At 35.4% G+C, this 17,229-nt stretch overlaps 1 protein-coding gene across 1 annotated transcript in view; it reads left to right on the forward strand.

Annotated features, from left to right (window-relative positions):
- IRAK3 (interleukin 1 receptor associated kinase 3) overlaps positions 1-17,229 on the forward strand; it is a 104,173-nt gene that overhangs the window by 41,676 nt on the left and 45,268 nt on the right. Inside the window, exons 5-7 of the mRNA XM_053716864.1 lie at positions 2,428-2,579; positions 4,024-4,088; positions 16,472-16,586. Of these exons, the coding sequence (XP_053572839.1) occupies positions 2,428-2,579; positions 4,024-4,088; positions 16,472-16,586 (332 nt within the window). The remainder of the gene's footprint in view (positions 1-2,427; positions 2,580-4,023; positions 4,089-16,471; positions 16,587-17,229) is intronic.

The raw sequence follows: 17,229 nt of genomic DNA on the forward strand, positions 1-17,229 counted from the left end.
CCATTCGCAATCAGATTAAGGGATAGTTTACAGGGGATTCCCCTTGGCTCTCAACGGTTAAAAGTGTTGTTATATGCTGATGATATACTGGTTTTTCTGGAGGATATTCACCAATCTATCCCAATCTTACTGCAACTTCTTGAAGAATTTAGTGCATTTTCAGGATACCAGGTCAACTTGGAAAAAAGTGAATTGATGTGCCTAGGTAAATTGACTTGTCCCATTGTCAAAACTCCATTCAAAATGGTGAATGCCATTAAATATCTTGGCCTGGTTCTGCATAAGAATCCCAAATTTTGGTATTCGGCAAATTATTTGCCCCTGTTTCAAAAAATTAAATTAGATCTTCATTTATGGGCCTCATTTCCTTTGGCTTTAACGGCAAGGGTGAACCTGATTAAAACAATTATCTTTCCTCGTCTTCTCTATCCACTCCAAAATCTTCCTATATTCATCTTGAATAAGGACATTAGGAAATTGTACGGATTTATTTCGAAATTTTTATGGAAGGACAAAAAACCCCGTATCGCTTTGGCTAGATTAATGCAGAAGTCATCCACAGGGGGCTTATCTCTCCCTGATGTCAAGCTATACAATATAGCTACGTTAATTAAATTTGCTTGTGATTGGATCACAGAGGCCAATATAGTTTCCTCTATTGAGGAAGAGACTTCGTTAATATATCCTTTTGCTTTAAAGGCTATTCTTCACTGTAAACCACAACAGTTACCGTCTAACGTTGCCTCTCTCATATCATTTAAGAATATAGTAATAGCCTGGCACAAGTTTTGTAGTATGTTAAGCATTGATCCAACATATTCAGACTTCCTCCCTATTAGAGGTAATCCTCATTTTATCCCAGGTATCTATCAAAAAGTCTTTAAAGTATGGGCTGAAAGAGGGTTAAACCTGATAAAACAACTACTAGATGGAAATCACCAGATGTTTACAGCGGAATCTCTTTTTCAGCTATATGATCTTCCTAGATCTAATTTGTTTGCATACTTCCAGGTTAGACACTATATTTCTGCTCAAAATTGGCTTTTTCCTTTATCATTTGCCTGGTCGGAGGTTAGAGTACTCTTACAGAAATTTTCTGTAGGTGATACATCGATCTCATTAATGTATGATATTATGCTGTCTAAACAGAGTCAAGTATATCTGGATAAGATCTGCAACTTCTGGTCTCCTTATATCCCTGAGGTCAATCAGGAGAGTATCATACAGAGCTTTTCTATCTCTAAGAAATGTAAGGTCTCTATGGGCTGGAAAGAATCCCACATGAAGCTTATTAATAATTTCTACTTATATCCTCTGAAAATCGCTAAATTTTATACAAACAGGTCAAGTAGCTGCCCTAGATGTTCATATGCTAGAGCTGACATGCTACACATGTTTTGGTTTTGCCCCAAAATCAATCAACTCTGGTCAAAAATCACCTTTTGGATTAACCAACATTTTAAAATATCTTTATCTCTGAAGTTACGAGATATTATCTTGTTGATATCTCCATTAAATATTAGTGATAGCCACTGGATAGGGGTTGTCAATACCATTATATTAACGGTTAGACATCTGATATTAAAATATTGGATAGTTAAGAGAGTGCCAGGGTTTGTAGAGATTATTAGGTCAATACAGGAGCAAATAGTGTTTGAATCTTACCATTTGCAGGATGCTTCAGATAAGAGAATCAAGAACTTTTTATTAGGATGGTGTCCAGCCATCAAGTCATTCCCCCTGCCCATACAAAAACAGATACTCTTTCCATTTTTATTATCTATCAGCTTCGCAGAACTAGTATTAGGAGGCCTGTTTCCTTCTTCCTGGATAATTAATGATGGGGGAGCAATTTAGTCCAACCTGAGGGTTTCTCTTTTTCCCTTTCCCTTTTTTTTTTTTTTCTTTAGCGTTGTTGTTTCTTTTTTATCTGCTGTATCACACAGGTCAGTGTGATTCAAAAAGGGGGGGGGTAAAATTAGAAAAACTTGTGGAAATCATAGCGAAGATGATGTCATGTTATATTTAGTCCTATTCCAATTTTTGTACAAGAGATTTCTTGTTCGTTTTTCTTTATTATATTATTGTTTAAACGCTGAATTTCTGATGGATAGTGTCTATGTATTATAATCATGTTTGTGATTTCCAAATAAACATTATATTAAAAAAAAAAAAAAAAATTGGAGAACATTTTTGGGTGAATTCAAGTTTTTATATTACAATCTCAAACTGTCCCTTTAAAGAATAAACATGCTGTTTTAACACATAACTAAAATAAATATATGATAGATTGATAAAGTGATAGATAGTCACAGTTTTTTAAGATACACAATTCAAATATTTGCTTTATAATATCCCTAGTACCATCAATATGATATTAATGCTGTGTATTTATATGTATTTAATTATGTGCATTTTAATTTACAGAAAATAATCAACTGCCATTTATGAGCTTCAAGATGATCATAGATGGAACTAAAGATTTCCACAGTCACTTGTTGATTGGAGAGGGGAATTTTTTTGATGTTTACAAAGCAGAAATTCATGCACAAACACGTGTTGTAAAAGTGCTTAAAAAGGTATAGTTAAAGCACTTTTTTTGCCTGCCTGTGCCTGCAGTCCCATCATACATATCTGGACCTTATGGTATTTTCATAAATACATTACATAAGCCATCATTACTTATATAAATGAAATTTGCATACCTGTTGCTACCAGCAAGAAGGAAACAAGCTACATGTGCTTATTTTTCACTCTCCTTCCTCTCTCACTTAGTCATAAATGCAATGGATCATACTACTAGCTTGCATGAGATTGTACCACTTTACTCACACATTTGTGTGTAGATACTCATTAAACTGATTAAAATGCAGACTCTGGCATAGCCTCACTAAGAAAGATAGTTACCTTTTTACATTATGGCTAACTGGAGTCACATGCCTCTGTGATCTTGTTACAACCCTAGATATGAGTGTAGAATTTGCATTACATCTGATATCAGTTTTTCCTACACCAGGATATGTATTACATGATCAGTATGCAGTACTTACCTATGCCATTGGAAAGATCTCACAGTGAATAGGAATGTAAAATATGCGGGTTAACACACACATGAAGAATGCTAACTTCAATGCGCGTTATTGAAATACAAAAAATAAAATATTAAATTTTTTATTTGTTTTAATTATTATACATACTGTAAAATATTCTAAATAATCTATGCAATATATATATATATATATATATATATATATATATATATATATATATATATATATATATATATAGTATGTATAATATTTTTGAATAATTGTTATTAATATTTTTAAAAAATGTATATGTAATATTTCAATAACGCGCATTGAAGTTAGCAATTCTTCAGGTGTTTCTATAACGACCTTGTTAGTCCTAAATCGTGAACCCCAATGTGTGTTACACATATTTTACATTCCTTTATATGTATAGAGATACAGGCATAGGTATATATTGATTATATATAGAAATATGTATTTAAAATAAAAAAATACATTGTTCTGTATGTGAAGAACATAGGAATGTGAACTATTAATAACTCCTGTCGGGTTAGCGTGCAAGTATAGGTGTTAATTGTTTTTCAGTTTGTACTCTCCATTGACTTCTATATTGAGTAGAAGATAACGTGGTTGCAATATTTGGTTTGCGCATGTCGGGTTTAGCGTCATGCACAAAATTTTAACTTTTAACTTATAATATGTGCGCTACCGACGCACACGCAAAAAGCCTCTATCTAGCAAAGTTTACACTTGAGTGGGAGCACTAAATAAAATAGGGGGAAAAAACTAAAATATGAATTTATTTTTAAAATGCTCCCTCTTTTAGATGGAACAAAAAATAAATGGAGTAAAATGCCTTCTTAAAATCTTATTTTTCTGTTGTGATACTTACTATGCATGTTCCATTGTTACTAAATGTGTATCCATGTAATAAATTTATCAAAATATAAAGCTGCTATATGACATCCAGTTCTTATCTTTTTTGATACAGGATAAAAATAAGGAAGATCTGAAACAGAGGGAGTTATTGTTATCTGAACTGAAAAAAATTAGTAGGTGAGTACCTTTAACATATAGGGTTAATTACATTGCTATTGTCATTTTTCAGAGAGTATTTCCTTAGTTACCCTAAAACCTTTTTAATAGCTACACGTATATTGTCCCTTAATCGAGCATACTTATAATGAGCATTTCAGATTTGTGAAAGTACACTGAACATAATTATTAGCTTAAAAATAATAATTCATTTAATGCTTATTTAAATATCCATATACGGCGTGATTTTCAAAAACTCTACAGGAGCAGAACACACTGAATTCTCTAAGATAAAGAGCAGAAATGGGAAATAATAAAGAGAGCTGTCTCCTATAGAAAGTAATGAGGCTCTCTAGCATACAGAATCTCACAGGTTAGAGTAAGGCTAACATGGGACCACCCAGGACTGATATAAATTCTTCATTTGCAACAGATACAAATGAGACGGACATATTTTCACTACATTTTAAGTTGCATTTGCTTCTATTTTAATATACATAACTTTTCTTTCAGTTAATTAATTGTATTGTGAATTTTGTACAAACTTCCCCTGTATACAACTGGCAAGATAAATCAGTGAGAATGCTCTATTACAACCCATGGATGCCCCTGTCCAGCCCCAAGGAACACCCCCTGCCCATGCAACAATGCAATTTATAAAAGATAAACATAAATATACAAAGTATGATCCTAATTTCTTTAAGTGGCGCAGAAACATTCAAAGTAAAATCTAAATTTGTAAAAATCACTAAATGGCTGTAATAAATATCTAACACCTAGATTACGAGTTTTGCGCTAAACAGGGTGCGAAACTAACGACAAAAAAATGGCATTATTGCACTCTTCATAGCGCTACCATTACGAGTTACTGAAAATCTTCCTTGTGCTGTGCGTTATAGTGCGACATCGGCGACACTAATAAAAGTTATTAACCCCTAATCCGCCCCTCCCCGACATCGCCGACACTAAATATAATTATTAACACCTATTCTATGAAGAGTTCTCGCCGCCTGGATGGAGATAGATGAACCGTGAGTAGATATTCTGGAGTTAGTGTTAGGTAATTTTTTTATTTTTTGGTGTGTTTTTTTTTTTCAGATTAGGGCTTTGGGCAAAGTGTAAAAGAGCTGAATGCCCTTTTAAGGGCAGTGAAAAAGAGCTGAATGCCATTTTAAGGGCAATTCCCATACAAATACCCCTTTAGGGGCAATGGGTAGCTTAGGTTTTTTTTAGAGTTAGGTTTTTAATTTTGGGGGGGTTGGTTGGGTTGTGGGTTTTACTATTGAGGGGACTTTGTATTTTTTGCCAGGTCAAAGAGCTGTTTAATGTAGGGCAATGCCCTACAAAAGGCCCTTTTAAGGTCTATTGGTAGTTTATTGTAGGTTAGGGGGTGTTTTTATTTTGGCAGAGCTTTTTTTAATTATTTTTATTGAAAACATAAAATTGTACATACAAACAAATATGTGGGTACATTCTTCTCTTTACAACAGTAGAGTAGTTCTGGTACATACCCTTGAAGATAAAGTCCTCATTTTTCATGCCAGGATATAACAGTATAGGTCACTCTTGGACCAAATGTATAGAAACAGTATATAAACAGGGGAAATTGTAGAGCATAACTGTAGACAAACAAAAGATAAATTTGCATCGTCATAAATATGAGTAAAATAATAAATTGAAGATTTACAATGCTAGGGCTACCGCTAGACACATCTGCAATATTTCATACATTTTTATGTTCCTATGAGACTGACAGACATCCTATTAAAAAAATGACTGTATGAGTTGCTCGACTAATATAGTCCCTACTCTCTTAGGATAATGTGGTGTTGACTGGGGTGCGTGAAATGAGTCCTGGGGCCATGATTTTTAATAGTTAGCCCACTGCTTCGAGAAATAAGATATGTCATGTGGGGCATGTTGTAAGCCCTGTTATTCTGAGAGGTAAGATAAAAGGAGACAAGAGGGGCGCCTCATGTGTATATCAGTATGTCACACAGTCAAAACAGGAGAAAATGCCAAATGGGTACTCACATTAGGCCATAGTACACATATGTACTAATAGATGCAGGCTGGTAACTCTAGGTGTACCGGCTTACCTTTATGAACCAAAATCAAGGCTGCTCTCCTCCTCACAGATATATCCAGAGCTAAATGAAAGATAGGAGACAAGAGGGGTGCCTCATGTGTGTATCAATATGTAGAGCCAAATTAAAACATTTAAGAAGCCAAGTGGGTACTCACATTTAACCCTAGTACACTTATGTACTAGTAGGTGCAGGCTAGTAACTTGGGGTGTACCAGCTAACCCTCTCCAGATGTAGATAGGCCAAAGCAGGAGGAACCTGCTATTCCGAATGGTGCTATGGAAAGTCAATTGCAGCAGTATATACTGCTATAGATGAAGCTGAACCAGTGCTTGTATTATACAAAATTAATTTATTAAAACAAATTTAAAAACATAAACAAGCAAAGGTTTAAGATGCAACGCGTTTCTCAGCCCCAGCATGGGCTGTTTCATCAGGCATAATGAAACTTCCAACTGACTAGCCATTTGAACTAAAATTTGACCAATGGTAAACAAGGACACACCCCTTATGGGTGTGTATGAAGATACACAGTATTAGTTCATTAATTCATAATAGCAACATATTCACACAATTGTATACAAAAAATACAGATAATAGAAGCAAATTAGAATGTTGTTTAAAATTGCACACTCTTTCTAATTAATGAAAGAAAAAAATTGGGGTTTCATGTCCCTTTGACTAGTTACATTGCAGTATAGGACAGTGTCCATTATGTGATATCAAGCCTGTCTTTTTGTCCCCAGCTCCGGCCTCAAGCCGCAGGGTCCAAAAACAGAACTATTTTTAACTTAGAATATGTTTTAGTTAAACCATGAAAATATATTTTTGTAAGTAATAGGATGCGTCAAGCTAGATGTGTGAGGGCTCATTTGTATATTACCATAAGGGCAAACCCATAATAAGTGTACTTATGACTACCTGTCCTGTAGGATGATTTAATTTTGCCTTGATGAACTGTTTGGTCCCAAATATATAAAAAATAGATGTCAATTGAGCAGTGGATGTGATATAGTGCTTTTTAATATTACAACAAAACCAAAGTCAGCAGCCAGTCCGCATAGTAAAATTTAAATCTAAGACAACAGTGTCTAAACAAACTACTGTATTTGGGTCAGTTATTAATATCTTTTGATAAATGGCTAGTATGGCAAATTACCAGTTAACCCCATTACTTTGTGAGCAAAATGGGATAGGCTTTAGTAAAGTCCTGATGGTCTCGTATTGCATCTCTAATATGAGGAGTCCAGGATAGTGAAAGGTCCGGAGAACGTGCAGGCCTGGGCTTCCCCAAGTCTTCTGGTATTAAAGGGTACCTGTTTTTGAGGTAAGTAGTCCCCGGTAGGTGGCTGTTAGGATCTAGTTGGTCAAGTATAGCTGCAAACTCAGAAGATGCATCTTTTGCAGTCTCTGCCTCCCAGGGGTCCCTTGGGGGGAGGCCTTTTTTATTTTTATAAGGCTATTAGATTAGGTGTAATTGTTTTTATTTTTGATAATTTTGTTTATTATTTTTTGTAATCTTAGTGTTTTTTTGTTTTTTTTCGGAATTGTAGTGTTTATTATTTTTTGTAATCTTATATTTTTTTCAAAGGATTATTTTTTTTTTTAAATTTGTAATTTAGGTTTTCAATTTTTTCGTAGTGTTAGTTTTTTTTTAATTTGTAATTTAGGATTTAGTTTTTTTTAATTGGTATTTTTTTAATTTTATTAGAATAGTAATATTAGATTAATTTATAGTTTAATGTTAGGTGGTTTATTTTTATTTCACAGGTAAGTTTTTATTTATTTAAATATAGTTATATTGTAATTTTAATTTAAAGTTAGGGGGTGTTAGGTTTAGGGGTTTATAGTTTAATTTAGTGTTTTGCAATGTGGGGGGCCGGCGGTTTAGGGGTTAATAGGTTTAGTTTAGTAGTTACGATGTGGGGGGACTGGCGGTTTAGGGGTTAATAGGTTTATTTAGTGGCGGCGATGTCGGGAGCGGCGGTTTAGGGGTAAATATATTTAAATAGTTTTGCGGATGTGGGTGGGCAGTAGATTAGGGGTTAATAACTTTATTTAATAGTCACGATGTAGGTGGGCGGCAGATTAGGGGTTAATAGGTTAAATATAGTGTTTGTGATGTGGGAGGGTGGCGGTTTAGGGGTAATAGGTAGTTTATGGGTGTTGTGTACTTTGTAACATTTTAGTTATGAATTTTGTGAAACATTTTTGTTACACAAAATCGATAACTACTGCTCTCAGATGGAGGTATGGATCGTGTCGGTACAGGCTGTAACGCAAGCTTTTTAGCCTGAACGCACAACCTGTAATACGGGCGCTATGAAAATCCTGCACTCAAACGTAATTTTTTTGAGAGCGGAATGGACGTTGCGTTACAGGTTAAAATGCTTGCGGTATAGCTATACCGCTGCGACTCGTAATATGCGTTCCTGGCCATTCCAGTATAATGGCCAATTTTTCAGCGTTAAAACCCGTACCGCAAATTTCGCAATTAAAACAAAATTCAAAGTGCATGCTTAAGTGTAATAAAACTTAAAGGATATAATCAAAAGTCTAAACTATATAAAAATACAAAACGGAAAGTGTAAATACAAAAAACCCTGATGTCATGTAGTGCTATATTGCACTGGGCTTATCTCTCCTTTACTTCCAGAAATGCATGGAACGCCTCTTAAATAAATATGGCAAAATTTACCTTTCTAGAATCTTGTGAGGAATCTTGAAGTGTTTAGAAGAGTTTTATCTTGCTTATCATGTGATTTTTCTAAACCTTGCTTGTTATATAAGTTTTGTTTGTAAAATAATTTTAGGGATATTATTATCATTATTACCATTATAATAACCTTTGTCAATAAACCTATTTACTTCTCTATAAATATATGTGTGTGTGTGTATCAATGCATACTGAAAAAAATAGGAAATATTAATAAACAGAAATGTGAATAAAAGTCTTTGGGAGAATAATAATCTACATTCAATGGAAACAGTTTTTTTTTTCGTTTTAAATCCACTAATACCTAGCTCTTCTCACCATTTTTCTTACCATGGCAATTTGAAACAATGACATTAGAAGTAAAAATGTGGGGCAATATAAAGCTATTTTAATATTCTTACCCAGGCCCCCCTACTCCAGTCGAAACAATGATAGCCTCTGTTTTCTGGAAAGAATGGACAGATGTGATATACAATGACCTATTGTTAATTGCTCTTCTCACAGTGGAGTTTTTTTTCTCATCTTTTTAGTCACCATAGCTTATTTTGACGTTTGGTTGTGTGAAATAATGCAATAACAGGCTATCTTACATTTGCCAACCTTATCACCTTCTTGCAAAATGCTTAGCCTTTTTTATCACAAAAAATATTTCTTAGGACCTGTTTTTAAAAGATTTTGCTATATTTCTCCAAGTGGCATTCCCTGAATTTATATTTGAGTATTGAAATTGAGAAACCCAGTGAAATATACTACTGCATGACAAGAAAATTCTGCTGCATTTACACTTTTTGCTTTGTATTTTATATTACTTTATACTTCAGATTATTATGTTATATTACAATTAAAGTTTGCACTTTCTATTTTGTATTTTAATGCAGATAGATTTTACAAAATCTTATGCTTTGACAGTTTCTGTGTAACTTTAACAAATTAGGGTCATACTTTGTATGTATGCATCTATGTGTGTGTGTGTATATATATATATATATATATATATATATATATATATATATATATATATATATATATATATATATATATATATATATAATTTAATTTTTTTACAAATTACATTGCACTTTGCATTTGCTCCATTGTAAAATTAAACTGGTAGCTTTAAAAAGTGGGAGGAAAAAGGGAGTTCCCTGGGCTGAACAAAATAGTCCACAGAGTATGTCTGAATCTCTCTCACAATTTTCATGAAATACTGTAAAATCTCACAATTTTTCTTGCCAGCTGTATGCAGGTAAAGCTTGCTCAAAATTTAAAATATACTTATTTAGGGCTAGATTACAAGTGGAGCGCTAATTTATCATGCGATAAATAAACAGCCATTACAAGTGGCTGATTTTTGATAATGTGAGCTTGTGGTAGCAATTAGCGCTTATAAAATTAACCAGAGATCAGATCTCTGGTTCATTTTATAAATGTGCCCCAAACCCCCCCAAAATACAGTGTGGTGTATTTATTTAAAAAAAATAAAAATTGCAGCATTTTTATTTTTAAATAAAATAACTGCACTAGGCAGTATTTTGGGGTTAAAGTTGGCTACTTACCCCCTTCGCTGTGCTTAGGTTCTGATGCCTTCTCTGTCGTCTCTGGAGCCTATGGAAGCACTCTTCCAAGTCAATTACCTTTCAACATGCAATATAATTTTTATTCCCTTTTAATATGTTTTAATGTGTTTTTTAATAGAAATACTTAAAATTCCTAATTTGTGCTGTGGGTTAAACTGTGAATAAACAGGATAGACATGGATATGTATAACACATAGAATTGTGTAAACAACGCATAATGTTTAATACCCATTGTCTGTTTATTTAAGCGTGATGTATATTTTGAAAATTCCAATAAAAATAACAATGAAAAAAAAAAAGAAATACTTAAAATTCCTTTGTTGTTTACTAAGAAAATAAAATGTGTGCAAAAATGTATATATGTATAAGCATATTTGTGATTAGCTGATAGCTGTCTCATGATACAGGGGGAGGGACATTTTTATTAATTTTGAAATTTGCCAGAAAATATTCTTATTCTCATTTAAAATTCAAATTAAGTCCTATTGCATTGTCTTTTTTATTTCGTATTTGTAAATTATTTAATTATACTGTACGTAGTGGTCCTTTAATGTCCATCCAGAAGCCACAATGCATAAATATGTGCCTAATTTATACAGCATTAACATATTCCACAGCTCTATCCTGTGTATATCACTGCACAATATGTTATTGGTATGTAAAGAATAATATAAAACATTACTATGCTTTGGTGAATACAAGAGAATAAACATATTAATTAATTAGAAATTCACTGAACAAACTACTTTATACAATATACATTGCTATGTAGTTGTCACTATTGGGTTATCTGAGGTCATTGATAAGGTATCCAGAGATGTATAGAAAATCAAGAATAGCTTAAAAAGACAATTTACCCAAAGCTTTCCTCCCCTTTAAATTGTTCACAATTATCCATTTTACTTGCTGGAGTGCATTAAATGGTTTACAAGTAGCTCTTTTACCCATATTTTGGGTCGATCCTCAAGTAGACCCAAAGGCTAGAATGAAGTGAATATCACACTCTAACACACTGAATATATTCCAGGAAGTGACCCTTAGAGACAACTGTGGCACAGAAGTAATAGGATAAGTAAACAGGCAAAAACTCACATGCTGAAGTGCTGGAAGAGTTACTCCACTAGTCAAGACAGGCAGGCAGACGCTAAGCAGGCAGTGGTTACTCACACATTTAGGCAGTTCAGGGAGGCAGAGGTTAAGCACAGGTTTAGGCAGTTCAGGCAGGCACAGGTTACTCACAGGTTTAAGCAGATCAGGCAGGCAGAGATTAAGGGCAAGATTACATATGCGGCGTCGGCCGCAAAAGCAGGTGTCGCCTGTTATTACTTGGATCTACCCATTCCTATATACGGTGCCGCATTCAAGTTATGTCAGGGTTTTTTCCCTGTTGTTTGCCATGTGCTGCTGGCAGCCATTTTACTTACTTCTCTTGCTGACTTGGTGCATTGTGGGGGGGATGCTGCTCATTTCCTGCACTTCCATTTATGGCGAGACTGGTGTGCATCATCCGTGTGAGACAGGATGCAGTCTCAGAATTGTGATGTCATCACTTATTATTTAAAGGGCCTCTGTTCAGTATGCTTTGCCTTTGCGTTGTCTCAGACCTGTTTGTGAGAGTTCCTGTGTATTACATCGCTGCCTGACGTCCTTTCTAGTTCCTGATCCCTGGCTTGTTCCTGACTCTGCTGTTTTCCTTGTTCCTGATTCCGATTCGTCTGACTATTCGCTTTGGCTCCTGACTCGGCTCGTTTGACTACCAGCTCTGGTTTTGACTCCTGGCTTGTTATTTGACTTGTGGACTTTTTATTATTTTTTGCTATTAATAAAGGTGTGATTATTTTTGCACTTCTCATCTCAGTCTGATTCCTGGCACCCTAACAAGTTACATGCGTATATTTTAATCGTCGCCCGCAGTTTTTATAAACTAACATAGAACCGGCGTTGCGAGTCGTTATCACATATTAAGCACAAGGATTTACGTGCAGAGAATGGAAAAATTGTACTCCATTTTCACCTCACCACACATAGGCAGGCGCAGCAAGCCTTGTGCTGACTATGAAAGTACTCCCTAGAAGCCTTAACAAATACCTAACGTAAGGGCAATATCTACCTCTAAACCTCCATCCTCCTACCGCAATAACTAATAAAATGTATTAACCCCTAATCCGCCAACCCTCACATCGCAAAGTACCTAATTACACTATTAACCCCTAATCTGCCAACTCCCCATAACGCAAAGTACCTAATTACACTGCTAACACCTAAACCGCCACCCCCACATCGCAAAGTATTAATCTAATAACTAAGCCCCCTAACCTAACACCCCCTAAATTAACCCCAATTACAATGAAAATTAATTACAAATTACCACACAAAAAAATAACATTATCCAAAATAAAACACCTAAGATTACATAAAAAGAGAAAAACTAAGATTAAATTAAAATAAAAAAATCTAAGATTACAAAATAAAAAAAATCTAAGATTACAGAAAAAAACACTACATTATCCAAAATAAAAAGTTATTCCTAAAAACAAAAAAAGCCACCCCAAAATAAAAACACCCCCTAATCTAACAAGAAACTACCAATAGCCCTTAAAAGGGCCTTTTGTAGGGCATTACCCTAAAAAAAATCAGCTCTTTTACCAAAATACAAAGTCCCCCCTACCAGTACAATCAGGGCATTCAGCTCTTTTAGCGCTCATGAAAATAAAAAAAGCCCTAATCTAAAAACAAAACCACCCAAAAAAAAAAAAAAAAACTAACACTAACCCCAAAATAGGTACTCACCATTACTGAAGTCCGGCGGCAAAGGTCTTCTTCCAGCCGGCACCATCTTCATCCATCTCGGGACCATCTTCAAACTTCATCCCAGTGCTACGGAGCAGAGGCGGTGCGGAGCAGAGGCGGTGCGGAGCAGCGGTGTGGTCATCTGATGTGGAGGGTCCTCTTCATGCGATCGTCCGCCGTACACTGAAGATTGAATGCAAGGTTTTATATTGGGGTACCTTGCATTCCTATAGGCTGAAAATTTTAAATCAGCCAATAGGTGAGAGCTGCTTACATCCTATTGGCTGTTCACGAACATTTCTGAACCTCGCCAGTTTATCTGACTTACGGCAGTATATGATCCGCGGTGCGGTTTATGTGATTCACCCGATGTGCGAGGTGAATTTACGGGCGACGTGGGTCTCAGCAGTTGCATTGAAACCTATGCCACGTATGTAATCTCGCCCTAAGAAGGTGCCACACCGGTTGAAGAAAAACATACAGGTTCCGAGGATCCACAAGCCTGAGAGTAAATAGGACGCGTGATGTCACTGAGCGGCGGGAGAGGATACCTACGTCAAGTTGCCTAGCAATGTGACGCTACCGATGGCCGCACAGAGCAGTGCCTGACATTTTCTCTCTAAGTATTTAGCTTTGGTTTTCCAAACAAATATAAAATAAGGAAGCAAGTGTTTGTACACAAAGGGATAACATAATGAGATTTTATATTACCTACAAGCTCAACCCATTTCAATAGGTTGTGGTTTAAAAGCACAAAACCAGCTAATTCATATACATAAAACACCCTGAAAATCAATTTCTCATACATTTTATACTCTGCAGCTGGTATAACAAGTCATTGTCCTTTTAAGTATTTACATGTCTCAGATACATCTCTGGAACAGCACACGAAGTACAGAAGTTAGAGAAGGGTACGGTTTAGACTTGAAAGACACCTCCAGGTCACAAGGAGGCCATAGGACAAAGCCATTATAGTTTTCATTGTTTCCCCTAGCTGAGAACTTCTTTTTTTTGTTTTGTATATTAAAATGATGACACTTGGTGTTTAGTCTTCCTAGGGGTGATGGGGGTAAATTAGGTATGGACCCGTTGTCCAGTGTGCCTATAAGGATATGGTTGCACTTCAAAGGCTGATAAATACACCTGCAGTTGCAATGTCTCTTGTTCAGAGCAGGATTGCCTGGTACTTTGGGGATGAACTGTCATTTTTAGGTTGGATCATACAGATGTACTTCCGGTGTGTGAAAGGAACATTTTGGGGTTAATATTGTGGCTTCTTGGGTGGTGACCAGCTACAGAACAAGCTATTATTCTGTTATTTTTTTTTGCCTAGTTGAGCGCTTCATTCTTTTTTTGTATAGAGGAGGCAAAATACTCAGCTGAGGTTGTGTTAAATGGCAGATGATCTATAAGAGATTAGGGGGCCAATTTTATTAAATGGCGGGTGGATAGGATTTGCTGAATCAGGATGATTGCAGAGCTAAATAAGACTGATGTCTCTGACATTAGTTTTCTCTGCTTTCTCCGACCGGAAACATTGGGCGGGGAAAGCAGCATCCACTGTTTATTAAATCTCCCCCTTATTCTGAGAGACAAAAATTGGGATTGGCAAGCAGAGCTAAATAAGACTGATGTCATAGGCAGATAAATAGTATGACCTGTGTGTTCTGTAACAGTGACAGTATTTGAACACTTTACTTATGCATATCACCTAGTCCTAGTCTATAATAGAACATTTTGCAGGACAACAGCTCTTTTTGTCAGGTGTCAAGTATTACAAGTAAGCAGGTATTTCAGATGCAAAAAGCAAGCAGGTATGGCTGACAATGTAACAGCAGGAATGATTGAGTAAGTAGGGATAGCTGGAACAATATAGGGCTAGATTACAAGTGGAGCTCTATTTTGCACTCCTGCTGTTATCTTCTCTAGATGAAAGCTTTTGGTGCGCGTCGGGTTGCACTCGTATTACAAGTTAAAACTTTGCACACGAACAAAACCCGATGCGTGCTAACCAAATATTGCGACCCATTAACGTATTCTCCCCATAGAAGACAATGGAGAGCACAAACACCTATACTTACGCACTATCCCAATTATGAAAATGTCACGTTCCAATGTTCTTCACATGCAGAACAATGTACTTTTTATTGAAAATAAAAATTTCTATATACCTGTATATCTATTCCTGTAGGTATTTAGGTATAGATATACATTTTTATATATACAGTATATATATATATAATATTATATATATTTACATGTATGTATGTGTGCACATAAATATTTTCACATATAAACACTTAAATACACATGTATTATGTGCAAAAAAAATCGGCCTTTGTCATTTTTGGCAAAGTGACTAAAATGTGTGCACACATTTAAAGTGGCACAAACTTAGCTATGTGCCTGCCTCGTTAACCAAAATACGAAAAACATTACTCGCTCATACATAAACAAACACAAACCCATGCACTAACTAATACATATACAAACACACATACAAAAACACTCACAACATACCCACACACTTACCCATGCATAAACATACTCACTCATTCATACACACACACACACAGACATTAGCGCTGCGGAATCTGTTGGTGCTCTACAAATAACCGGAAATAATAATAATACACACATTCACAAAAATACATGCAGAAACACACACATACATATATACTATATATATATATATATATATATACATATATATAGTCAAGGTTGTATTGTATGTGCACTCTCACCAACAAACTACAACTTGCCAGGGTGCTGTAGCCAGATTTTGAAATATATATATAATACATACAAACACAAACCCGAGGTGTCCCATTACATTAATTCAAGGAATTTTATCTGCATTAATTTTCTATTCTGAACAAACTTGTGTAAAGAGTTGAAGATGTTTAGCCAAATAAAAAATACATATGAAGATCATGTCAAGGTCAACAGAAACCTCTCATTCCTTCCTACCTAATTACGTCATGGTGCTGTTTGGTTAGTAATTGAAACTTAGCCTACTGTTGTACCAGGGACACCTCCTATTCTCCAATCTCCCTGTGCACAGTACATTACCAAATCTTGTAGGGACCCCAAAAATGGTATGGGATCCCCTAGGTGGTCCCAACTCCAGTTAAATAAAGCACTGTACAAAATAATGTGTCAGCATTGTAATGACAGTATATGCCAAAGTCACTTTTTTTACAGCCACGCTCATTAAAATGTTTGTTTGTCCAGATTTAAACATCCCAACATACTGGAACTGCTTGGATATGCTTCATCTGATGAAATTACATGCTTGGTTTATCCATATTTGACAAATGGATCTCTCTTTGACAAGATTCAGTGCACTGTAAGTAAAAAAAAAGTTGGGTGCATTATTTATAAGGAAACAGTTAAGAAAAGACCAACATTTGTATCAGATTCTTTAATGTTCATCATCCTGATTCCTTCATCCACTTTTGGGAAATCTGTGTGTTCTAGGGTTGTCACCTTTACTTAAGGCCACACACGAACACATTATAACACATAAACAAACTTGCTTATAGACATTCACACACACACACTTATACACTGTCACAAATACACACAATAATACACCCTCTTACACATATACACACACATATACACATAATCTTATACAGTAAGATACAAAATGCAAACCTTGTGGCCTAAAATACAAATGCAGAGTAAATTATTTGCAAATCACCCCACATCATGCATCATAAGACATAAGTATATGTAATCTAATTGTTGGGGAGGTTTATTGTATGTTTCTAGTTATTGTAGCGCTATTAACCCTTTGGTGACAGGGTTAATTTGTCTACATCAGAGCAATGCTCTGATGTAAACAAATTTAAATCCCTTGATCGTGCAAGCAATCTCGAGATTTCAATGATGGGATCAGGTCAGGGGGGCATTCCTATGACGTTAGGCACGCCCATATGACCTGATTGCATTCTGGAAGCGCTCTTGGCTTCAGGAAAGTCAAACGG

The sequence above is a fragment of the Bombina bombina genome, chromosome 6, assembly GCF_027579735.1.
Source record: "Bombina bombina isolate aBomBom1 chromosome 6, aBomBom1.pri, whole genome shotgun sequence".
Classification (NCBI taxonomy): domain Eukaryota; kingdom Metazoa; phylum Chordata; class Amphibia; order Anura; family Bombinatoridae; genus Bombina; species Bombina bombina.